This window comes from Lepus europaeus, chromosome 18, assembly GCF_033115175.1.
Source record: "Lepus europaeus isolate LE1 chromosome 18, mLepTim1.pri, whole genome shotgun sequence".
In the NCBI taxonomy this organism is placed as follows: domain Eukaryota; kingdom Metazoa; phylum Chordata; class Mammalia; order Lagomorpha; family Leporidae; genus Lepus; species Lepus europaeus.
The window spans coordinates 43,983,830-43,995,844 of record NC_084844.1 but is presented as its reverse complement, the minus strand read 5'-3'; the positions used below and the strand labels follow the sequence as shown (position 1 = coordinate 43,995,844).

General features: G+C 44.3%; 1 protein-coding gene across 3 annotated transcripts in view; it reads left to right on the top strand.

The window, feature by feature from the left end:
- Positions 1-12,015, top strand: part of PHF12 (PHD finger protein 12) — a 51,998-nt gene that overhangs the window by 22,862 nt on the left and 17,121 nt on the right. For all 3 annotated transcript variants that reach the window (XR_009868437.1, XM_062215626.1, XM_062215627.1), the window contains exons 3-5: positions 6,026-6,098; positions 9,030-9,423; positions 11,884-12,004. Coding sequence is in view for 2 of the 3 variants with exons in the window: in XM_062215626.1 (XP_062071610.1) it covers positions 6,026-6,098; positions 9,030-9,423; positions 11,884-12,004 (588 nt within the window). In the remaining variant the exon portion in view is untranslated. The remainder of the gene's footprint in view (positions 1-6,025; positions 6,099-9,029; positions 9,424-11,883; positions 12,005-12,015) is intronic.

Below are 12,015 nucleotides of genomic sequence, written 5' to 3'. Positions count from 1 at the left end.
ATCTGTAAAACTACTTTGTGAACTTTGATATTCTGAGGTAAAATGAAGTCGTTGCTCTGTTCTATCTAGGCCTTAGTGGTTAGAAAGCATGGTGATGCCTTTACAAACGGCACTGGCTTATTACAGTGTTTTCATTGCTGAGCAACTGAAATTCTGATAGAATAATTTTAGCATTATCTGACTCTTAATTTTAATGATTTCCTTTTTTTTTTTTTTTTTTGACAGGCAGAGTAGATAGAGAGAGAGAGACAGAGAGAAAGGTCTTCCTTTTGCCGTTGGTTCACCCTCCAATGGCCGCCACAGCCGGCGCGCTGCGGCCGGCGCACTGTGCTGATCCGATGGCAGGAGCCAGGTGCTTCTCCTGGTCTCCCATAGGGTGCAGGGCCCAAGCACTTGGGCCATCCTCCACTGCCCTCCCGGGCCAAAGCAGAGAGCTGGCCTGGAAGAGGGGCAACCGGGACAGAATCCGGAGCCCCGACTGGGACTAGAACCCGGTGTGCTGGCGCCGCAAGGCGGAGGATTAGCCTGTTGAGCCACGGCGCCGGCCATGATTTCCTTTTATAAAGGATGGCCTCTAGCACCCTGTCTTCATTGATCTATGGGGATGAGAGGGAGCTGAGGCAGAGCCTTAGGTTTTGTTTGTTGTTTTTGACAGGCATATTCTGACTTAAAGACTCTGGCATGCATAAAATAGCTCCGAAGTTGCATACTCAGAACACCATTCTTACAGGGAAGGAGCTCTGAGATGGGCAGCTGAGGTGGGAAGTCCTCAATGAGTATGAGTACTCAGGCTGCAGAATCTCCTTTCCCCTGGAACTGTTTCCCTATTGGCAGTATTTCTGATGTGGAGCAAAACAGCCTCTTTCAGAAGGTTCCTGAGCTTATCCCAATGACAGCCTGTCTTTCCTGGAGCCATTTCATAAGTACTTTTCCTCTAGAAATCTGACTTGAAAAAGTTGTCTTCCAAGTAGCTTGAAAGAAATTGCTTAGAGCAGAGAGGAAACAGGAAAGTAAGAAACTTTCCATAGGGTGATTTCTATGTTCCTGTTGTGCCTATGACAATCATTTTCTAGAAACTTAGACCTTCCTTTACTACTCATTCCATCCTAGATATTACTGCCTTTTCAAGATATCACCTTTTCACATTTATTTCAATATGCATATTCTGACTCTGAGAAAGCAGCAAATCTTGGCAAATAAAGAAGTGATGGTCTCACTCTTTTACACTTCTTGTGTTCATCCTGGAAACTACTTGGACTTCCCTGAACTACTCCTTAAACTGATAATCCCCTCCTACATTTTAGAGAAGACCTAACAAAAGGAGCCTGTGGCCATAATCTAGAATTGTGTATTCTTAAACTTGGTGTCTCTAGACGTGATCCTTAGAAACCAACAAGGGACTTCTTTTGAAAGCTTCTTAATGCAGATTTTAAGCAATTAGCCCCTGTGTTAAGAAAGAATTCAGACTGCTTAAAGAAAAAATAATTTTAATTCATTTTGTGAGAACTTTTTATTTTTTAAGATTTATTTATTTATTTGAGAGTCAGAGACACAGAGAGAGGTCTTTCATCTGCTAGTTCACTCCCCAAATGGCCACAATGGGCAGGGCTGGGCCAGGCTGAAGCTAGGAGCCAGAGCTTCCTCCGGGTGTCCCAAGTGGGTGCAGGGTCCCAAGCACGTGGGCCATCTTCTGCTGCTTTCCCAGGTACATTAGCAGGGAGCTAGATGGGAAGTGGAGCAGCCAGGACACAAACTGGCACCCTTGCAGGTGACGGCTTTGCCCACTACGCCACAGTGCCAGCCCCCTTAAAGAAAATTAAAATGAGTTAAGTGTGGGGTGATTCAATAAGAAGCTGAGGTCTGAAAGTATAGACTGATTTCTTCATTTTATTGTTTTGTGACTTAGTGTCTCCAGTTCCTTAAAGCATTATTGAGTACCACATGCCAGCCATTGTGCCAGGTCTAGAGATACAGAGATAAATCAGGCATAGACAAGGGTATTCAAGGATGTGATGGTTTGAGTACAGTGTGGTGTGGTGGAATGAGAAGGCCATGCCAAGATGGCCACTGGCAAGCAAGTATGTTACTCAGGAATGGCTTCGAAACAGAAGTACTGTGGTGAAACCAGGGGCTATCAGAGAAAGCTTCCAAAGAAGTTCACCAGGTGGGAAGTGGAGGAAGGGTTGCATGATTGTGCAGCTCTGGGATGACAAAGACACAGAGCTGAAAAACAGTGTGGGTTGGGTGGGGAGCTAGCAGACAAGAGCTGGAGAAAGAGGCAGGTTTCTGGCCACAGAGATCTTTTCTGCAATATAGAGGAGCTTGAACTTTATCTTGTAATGGATAGGGAAGGTGCACCATTGAAGGGCTTTTTAATCAGGAGAGTGATATGCTCAGAATTGTGTCTACGATGAATCATTCTGCCACCAAGTTTGGGAATAGATTGAGCAAGGCCTGAAGGACAGCTGAGAGACCATCCACATCTTGATGAAAGATCTCAGTCCATAGCACCTTGCCTTGCCCTTGCCTGCTTTACATGTCTGATGTAAAGTATCTTGGTACAAGGCCAGGGGCAGAAGAAAAGAAATAATGAAAAGCAGAATCAGAAGTGACAGCCTTCAGGATTAATTGTACTATGACAGCTGCTGACGCATAGCAGAGTCTGTAGGCCTTTGCAAATGACATGCTTGCTTTTCATTAGGTTGGATGTAGCCTGTTGCAGAAATACACTGGAGAGAACTAGGGAAGCCTTTACAGTTGACATTCACATGTAGTCCTCCAGGGCTTGGAAACCTGACCCAGTAGACTACTTTTTCCAGTTTTTTTCTGCTTCCTGATAAGCATCCTCCTAAGCAGGGAGACAGGGAAGTAATGAGCTGTGAAGGCTTGGTGGGTATCTGAAATGTATGCTTCGTGTTCCAAAGAAGCATGGCAATGCAGAAACTAGGAAAATTTGCCAGGCCAAGTGCTAATTTAAGTAGAAAAATAAAACAGCATAGCATTAAACCCTGGGACTTAAAGCAAAATTCTTGTATAGTATAAAAATGCTCAAGGATTTTTTTTTAAACTATCTGTCACATTTTAAATTTCTCCTTACCATTCTAACTAGGTGACTCCAAGAATCAACAGTAGGAATATATTTATCCAATTTATTTGAAAGCAAAGAAACAAGGGCTGGATTATTGTGGCACAGTGGGTTAAGCCACCACTTGTGATGCCAGTATTCCATATCAGAGCACTGATTTGAGTCCTAGCTGCTCTGCTTTTGATCCAGCTCTCTGCTAACACTCCTGGGAAAGCACCAGAGAATGATCCAAGTGCGTGAGCCCCTGTCATCCACATGGAAGACCTGGGTGGAGTTCTGGCTCCCAGCTTCTGCCTAGCCCTGCCCCTCTTATTGAGGCCATTTGGGGAATGAATCAGTAGATGGAAGATCCTTCTCTCTCACTCTCACTCTGTCACTCTGCCTTTCAAACAAACAATGATTAAAAAGGGGGTAGGAGGTTGGTTAGGGGAGACAAATAGGGATCTCCCATCACTTGTTCACTTTCCAAATGTCTGCAACAGCCAGTGCTTAGTCATCCCAATGCTTGAAGCCAGGAACTCAATCCAGGTTTCCCACATGGGTGATAAGTACCCAACTGCTTGAGCCATTACCACTACTGCCTAGGATGTGCATTAGCAGGAAGCTGGAATCAGAATTGGAGCCAGGAGTCAAGCTCAGGTACTCTAATGTGGGATAAGGACATCGCAAGCAGTGTCTCAACTGCTACACCAAAGCACACCCTTAAGTGTTTCTTAGCATAAACTTAGCCGCATTCTGTATAGCAGTGTTTTTAAACTTTTGTGTTTAGCAAAATCACCTTGAGACTTTGTTAAACACAAATTGCTGAACTCCACACCAGAATTTCTGATCTAACAGATCAAGAATTAGATCTCAGAATTAGCATTTCTAATAAATTCCCAGATGCTGCTGGTCTTGCGACCACACTGAGAAACATTGTTGTATAGTCATTATAAATATGACCCTCCCAGGGCCGACACTGTGGCTTAGTGGGTAAAGCCACGACCTGCAGTGCCAGCATCCCATATGGGCTCTGGTTCAAGTTTCTACTGCTCCACTTCCGATCCAGCTTCCTGCTAACGTGCTTGGGAAAGCAGCATAGGATGGCCCAAGTCATTGGGCCCCTGTACCCACATGGGAGACCTGGAAGAAGCTCCTGGCTTTAGATCAGCTTGGCTGCAACCATTGTGGCCATTTGGAGAGTGAACCAGCAGATGGGAGACCTCTCTCTGTAACTCTGTCTTTCAAATAAATAAAATAAATCTTTGTTTAAAAAAAAGATGATCCTCCAAGGATTTAATAAAGTCTCATGTTGCCCTTGGTGTAACATAAATAGAAATTAGTGACCTAGAGGATCTATAAGACCCAGCTCTGCAGCTCCAGTTTTGATTCAGTATTGACTTGCTGAATGACCACTGTATGCACAGCCTCTGTATTTTTTAAATGTTTATTTTCATTTTTTTTTTTCTTCAACTACTTGAAAGGCACAGCAACAGACAGAGATCTTCCACTTGCTAGTTCACTGCCCAAATGCCTACAGCAGCAGCCAGGCCAGGCCTGAGCCAGAAACTCAGAACTCCTTTCAGGTCTCCCACATGGGTGATAGAGGTCCAAGCACTTGAGTCATCATCTGCTGCCTCACAGGACGAATTAGCAGGAAGCTGGATCAGAAGCAGAGTAGCCAGGATTTGGACTTAGATGCCAAAATGGAATGTGGGCATCCCGAGTAGCTGCAGTACAATACCCACCTCCCAGACTCTATATTATAAATATACAAACAGGGGAGATAGCCAATTGTTGTCTTTGTTCCTCTAATTAAAAAACAAAAATGAAAGAACTGACTCACAAGGCAAAACGTGAGGAGTGCCAAAAGAGAACTAAGCTATACAGTGAGAAGTCTGTGATAAATGAGTAATTTGGAAAGACCTCATGGAGTGGCTGTATTCACTTGTCTGTTGCTGTATGACAAACTTCTCCAAAACTGATTGGCTTGGAATAGAAACTGGTTATTTTTTTTCCCCCAAAGAAACCTTTTATTTAATGAGTACAAATTTCATAAGTACAGCTTTAGGAATATAGTAATTCTTCCCACCATACTTGCCCTCCCACCCCATTTCCTCCTCCTCCCATTCCCAGTCTCATTCTCCATTAAGATTAATTTTCAATTAACTTTATACACAGAAGACCAGCTCTATATTAAGTAAATATTTCAACAATTTGCACATACACACAAAAAAAAACTGAGAACAAGTTTTACAGTTAATTCTCGTACAGAAGCTAGTTATTATCTCTCAACAGTTCTAAGGGTTGCCTGGGCTCAGTGGGGTGGTTTTTCTGCCCAACAAGCTGTTGCCTGGGACTGCAGTTATTTGGAGGCTCAACTGAGCTGGTACGTCTGAGATGATTCACATGGCAGTAGTTGGTGTTGCCTGTTGGCTTGGAATTCAGCTGATGCTGTGAACTGGAGTCCCTCAAGTCTCTCTATGTGGCCTGTCACTGTTAGACAGCAGGTCTCTGAGGTGGAACATTCCAAGCATAGAAAAATGGAATCTGCGGGTGCCTTAAGGCCCAGTGTCAGAAGTTACAACATTGTCATCTCTGCTGCATTTCCTTGGTCAAAAAAAGCCACAAGACATGCCCAGTTCAAGAGGGAGAATAATGGATTAGCAATGGTGCAGAGTTTGGGAATGAGTCTCTAGGCTCCAAAGTAGTTCTTTTTACCATTTCCTATAGGCCCAGTGATAGTAGCTCTGGGATTGGACCTCTCTTTCTAAGGAGTGATAAAGGATACTGCTCACTTCTGTGACATAAATGATGCCAAATAAGCATTTTGAAGGATGAGGGAACCCCACCAGTACTGCAGGACTGGTCAGAATAGGAGTTAGTTTAGGCGCATACACCTAGCTAGGCTTTTCCCTGCTATGTTAGTTAATTAGTCTTTCCCTTGTTTTTTCCCTGCAGTAACCCTCCACTGAGTGAAGAGATGTTGCCTCCTGGGGAGTGGATGTGTCACCGATGCACTGTTCGCCGAAAGGTAATAATGCTGTTTTCTGAAGACTTTGCTCAAAGAGTGCCAGATCTAGAGCACTGATACACTAGAGCTAAGATGACCTGGTCCTGAAGGCATTTTCATCCCTTCTTGTCTCTTCTAGCTCTGGAATCACCCCCACTGTCCCCGTGGTGGCGGTTTGGGAGCCAGTAGTGCCTAAAAACGCAAAGCTGGCCTGCTGAAATGAGTGGAAGCAATGTGTTAGTTCACTGTGCCATGTTCAGTCAGTAGTGACGAGAGGCTCTCCTTGCTTGATGTCCTAATAAGTGCCTTGCATGTGTTGGCCTTATCCAAGACTGAAGAAGAAGCTTGCTTCTCCAGCTTGATGGAGAAATAATTTTTCTTTCATTCCAAGGCAAATAAGTCACTGGTGTCCAGAGACTTGGCCACATGTATTGGGGGAAGATGATTTTGAACACATTTTGTACCCCAAGTAGCATAATCTCACTTAAGCTCCCCTTCCCTCAGCTTTGATAGCTCTGTACTGGCTTGAAGAACATTGTGTATTATTTTCTACTTTAAGAATTCTTATGGAGTGTAAGAGCTCAATTCTCCCTTATCAAAAGAGGAAGTGGGTGTGTTTCAACTCAGATTATGATTGACCTCAAATTATAGGCTGTGGATTAGAATTTGTCTCTAAATTGTAAACCACTCTTCTTCCTCCCCCACGCTAATTATACACCAAGCAGCTCTGCTTTGTTGTGACATCACCTCTGTTTCCTGGCCCCTGAACGTGATGTCACAATGAATGATGACTTCCTTGGTTGCAGAAACAGGATGAGGAGATGATTCAGAGATTGTGGTTTATGTGTGCACAGTTTTTGGCATTTGAGAAGAAGGTAAACAGTTAGGAAGACATTATTTTTCAAATATGTGCACAAGGATTCCTATTAAAAAGCAAGCCAAAGCCAAGTCAGCCACCTAACCACAGCTTTAGTTCGATTTCTCCTAAAGTTCACAAACCATGCTATCTTCAAGCCTGTCAGTCTTCCAAGATTATTCCTGTATATTCCCAATTAGGTTAGAGCAGGGCCAGTGAGAGGCAACTGCCAGTGAGGGCGCCTTTTAGAAACTTGCCACTCAAAAGAAACTGGACGTGAATGAGTCAGGAGGAGGTGAGGGGGAAGTAGTAAAATCAGGAAAAGAAGCTAGAGAAAAGGAACTAACACTAGGTTAATGCCCATCATATGCCAAATTTAAGCCATACTGCTGTCTAAGGGTGCCAGTAGAAGATCTCTATCCTGTGCATTTGTTTTTTAGTTTATTTATTTGAAACAGAGAGATATACAGACCTCCCATTCACTGGTTCCCTCCCCAAATGCCTGCAGCATCCAGGGCTAGACCAGGCCAAAGTTGGGGTCCAGGAATTCAGTCTAGGTTTCTCGTGTGGGTGGCCAGGACCCAAATACCTGGGCAGTCACTCCCTTGCCTTCCAGGGTACACATCAGCAGGAAGCTGAAATCAGAATTGGAGCCCAGACTAGGACCTAGGCACTCCATCTGATGTGGGCTGCAGGCATCTGAAGCAGCATCTTAACCATTCCTCCAATGCCTGCCCCCTAGATCTCCATTTTAGAAAGGAAGAAACTAAGGCTCAGAAGTGTAGAATGATTTCCTCAAGGATTCAAAGGAATTGACAGAGCCAAGATTTGAACTAAATCCTGTTTTATTCCAAAGCTCTGTTTCCTCATCATCAGTTTTCTAGAAGCAGAGCTATTTGCTGGGGATTATAGTATGCCTTTTTCTAACATAGGGTGCTTCTCCTGAGATGCTGCTCTGACCTGCTTTCACATGGACCTCTTTGCCTACCGGTGCCAAATCTGCCTTTTCCACCACCACCTCTACTCCCTTTTGGCCTCCTGTATTTTCACTGAAGTGGATTGAAATGATACATCCTCAGGTCAAACTCTGATATTCAGGTCCTACTGTGATTCCTAGTGGAGGCTAGGTATCCCCCCAACTCTGAGCCATCCTGTTCCTGTGTTTGGACCTCTATCTCTACTGTGTTTTTGAGAAAAGAAAGATTTACTGCTCTTACTTTTCAGAGGGAAAAATTTCTGCTCACCAACCTAAGTTACCAAAGGTCAGAGGGAATCAGTGACAGAGCTGGGACAAAATCCCGGATCTCCTGACCGGAGACCAGCGTTAAACGTTCGCGCAAACACTCTATTTGGAGTCCTGGGGGAAACTATATTATCAGTCAGTCATCCAGTCCTGCTGAGTACACTTAGCCTTTTTCCATTTCCTCACCTTCTAAGAATTGTCACTTTCCAAGTTCCATTAAAATTGAAGTGCTCAAAACTGCCGTCCTGGGAGACCATGATTGTGGAGTTGCTGCTCTCCATACAACACTCCTCCACCTCATATTGCAGTCCCTTTCCGTTCCAGCACTCTACCTCCCCGAACAGGGAGCTCTCTTGGTCTGTTTTAGTTTTTGACTTTGCTTTTGTGAATTTCCTTTATTTTGAGCAGAGTTTCTAAAACCATTCAGGAGGTCAGGATGCTCTAAGGCAAACCCCAGTGATCATTGATTCTCAATATGTTATTCTCACTGTTCTCACTTTAGTCTCACTAAATTCATTCTCACTGTGTTAACTTTTTGATACTTTGCCCTGTATTTTGTATTTAGATGTTGTATGTCATGTGGTGACAAGTTAATAATGTATAACTTGAATAATTATTCCTAACTTTCTGTGCTTTTTGGTAATTCCCTGCTTCTGTAGTTCTGTCAGCTTTAGTTTAGTTCAGTTACAGTTGTGTCAGCTTTAACAGACCAGTGTTCCAAGTCCCCATTTGGATGGTTCTGAGATATGTACAAGACTCTGATAATTTTGGCTAGTGGTCTAGCAGGATTTTGTAGCACCCGTCTCTATTTTGTGGTACTTTTTGTGATGGGCCCACCTGTTCATTTGCACAGAAACGAGAGCAGAAAAAGGAGCTGGGCCATGTCAATGGACTGGTGGACAAATCCGGCAAAAGGACTACATCCCCCAGCAGTGATACTGACTTGTTGGACAGATCAGCTAGCAAAACTGAACTCAAGGCCATTACCCATGCCCGGATCATGGAAAGGAGAGCCAGCCGGCCTGGCACGCCCACCTCCAATGCCAGCACAGAGACCCCCACCTCAGAGCAGAATGACGTCGATGAGGACATCATTGACGTCGATGAGGAGCCAGTCGTAGCAGAGCCGGACTATGTGCAGCCCCAGCTGAGGCGGCCCTTTGAACTGCTGATTGCTGCCGCCATGGAGCGGAACCCCACCCAGTTTCAGTTGCCCAATGAACTGACTTGTACCACCGCACTACCAGGTTAGCCAAACATCATTGTATTTCTTCCCCCAACTCACCTCCCCCAAGGATTATTGTCCAGTAGAAGGGCAGTGTTGCTTACAGGGTTAGTGTCTGCTTAGCTGCTTTCTCAGGTTCCTGATTCCACCCGGAAAGATCTTTGAAGGTTTTAACAATTGCAGTGCTTATTCTTTTTTTTTTTTTCCATTTTCTGAGTCTCTCAGTTCCTTTCCTGTCCCTTTCTAGTTTTTTTTGTTTTTGTTCTTGTTTTTTAAGATTTATTTATTGAGGCTTGCACTGTGGTGTAGCTGGTAAAACTGCTGCCTGAGTGCTGGCATCCCATATGGGTGCCAGTTCAAGATCTGGCTGCTTCACTTCTGATCTTACTCTCTGCTATGGCCTGGGAAAGCAGTAGGAGATGGCCCAAGTTCTTGGGCCCCTGTACCCACATGAGAAGACCCAGAGGAGCTCCTGGCTTGGATTGGTGCAGCTCTGACGACTGTGGCCAACTGGGGAGTGAACCAGTGGATAGAAGACCTCTCTGCCTCTCCTCTCTCTATGTAACTCTTTCAAATGAATAAATAAATCTAAAAAAAAAAGAAAAAAAAAATCCTCTAAGACTTTAAAAAAAAGATTTATTTACTTGAAAGAGACAGATCTTCCATCCGCTGATTCACTCCCCAAATGGCCACAACAGCCAGAGCTGGGCAAATCTGGAGAAAGGAGCTTCTCCCGGGCCTCCCATACAGGTACAGAGGCCCAAGCACTTGGGCCATCTTCCACTACTTTCCCAGGTGTGTTAGCAGGGAGCTGGATCAGAAGTGGAGCAGCCGGGACTCGAAACAGCACCCATATAGGGTGCCAGCCCTGCAGGCGGCAGCTTTACCTGCTATGCCACAGTGCCAGCTCTCTCTAGTATCTTTTTATTTATTTTTTAATAGATACTAGATTCATGTGGTTAAAAATGCATATATAAAAAAGGCTTACAGGCCGGCGCCATGGCTCAACAGGCTAATCCTCCACCTTGCGGCGCCAGCACACTGGGTTCTAGTCCCGGTCGGGGTGCCGGATTCTATCCCGGTTGCTCCTCTTCCAGGCCAGCTCTCTGCTATGGCCCGGGAAGGCAGTGGAGGATGGCCCAAGTGCTTGGGCCCTGCACCCGCATGGGAGACCAGGAGAAGCACCTGGCTCCTGGCTTCGGATCAGCGCGATGCGCCAGCCGCAGCGTGCCGGCCATTGGAGGGTGAACCAATGGCAAAAAGGAAGACCTTTCTCTCTGTCTCTCTCTCTCACTGTCCACTCTGCCTGTCAAAAAAAAAAAAAAGGCTTACAGTGAAAATTTTCCTTCCCATCTCTGTTTGCCATTTGTCTACCTTTCACAGATAACCCACGGGTTGATGCTTATGCATTCTTCTAAAATTTCTTTGTGCATGTATAAATAAATGCAGATATATGCTTCTGTTTTATCCTTCAGTGACAGATGCTTTTTTCAGCTCATAATATGCTCTACTGGTGTTTCCATATCAATGTAGAATTTCCTGGGTTCTTTTTTAATGGTTGCATAATAGTCTATACAGATATGCTATAATTTATTTAATAGACATGTAATCTTTTGTTACCACAAGTAGTGCTTCAACAAATAACTGAGAATATATCATTATACACGTATATAGACTTGTGAGTGTGTCTTTAGGATAAATTCCTAATATTAGAATTGTTAGAATATATATTACCAAATTTCCCTCCATTCTTTTTTTTTTTTTTTTTTTTTTAATCACCATGCTATTGATTCCACAAAGCTTCCAGCTTGGTTGACTTTTTAAACATTTATTTATTTTGTTTGAAAGGCACAGTTAGAGACAGACAGAGAGAGAGATGGTCCATCCACTGGTTCACTCTCCACAGTGGCCAGAGCTGGGTCAATCTGAAGCCAGGAGCTTCTTCTGGGTCTTCCACATGGATGCAGGGGCCCAGGCACTTGGGCCATCCTCTAGTTGTTTTCCCAGGCCATTAGCAGGGAGCTGTATGGGAAGTGAAGCAGGCGAGCTGCCAGTGCCACAGGCAGAGGCTTAACCTACTACTAACCCCAGCTTTTCTGATTTTGCAAAAATGGGGTGAAATTGTAGTCTTTTTTCCCCAGCTACCTCCACAGAATAGTCTTTGTTGACCTTTGACTGGGCATTTATCATAGTTTGTCAGTATCTAACCTAGGGTTTTGACCACTTCATGTTTCCAAAACAATGAGATGTGTTTCTGCCCCCAAACAGGTATCTTCCTATCATGGTTCTAATTTAGATCTCAGTCTCCTTCTCTCCACCCGCTTCTCATTCTTTTTTTCTTTTTTAACTTGAAACTAGCCCCTGAGGCCTCAAAGAAATCCATGTCTGGGCCATGGCATGTTTGTTTCACTCCATGCTTCCATATCCCAGGCTAGGAGCTCTGAAGCCAGGGATAGTTCAGCGCTACCAATTTCTCTTCTAGGTTCTAGCAAGAGGAGAAGAAAAGAGGAGACCACAGGGAAGAATGTTAAGAAGACCCAGCACGAGTTAGATCACAATGGTCTTGTTCCTTTACCGGTTAAAGTCTGTTTCACGTGTAACAGGTATTTTCTTT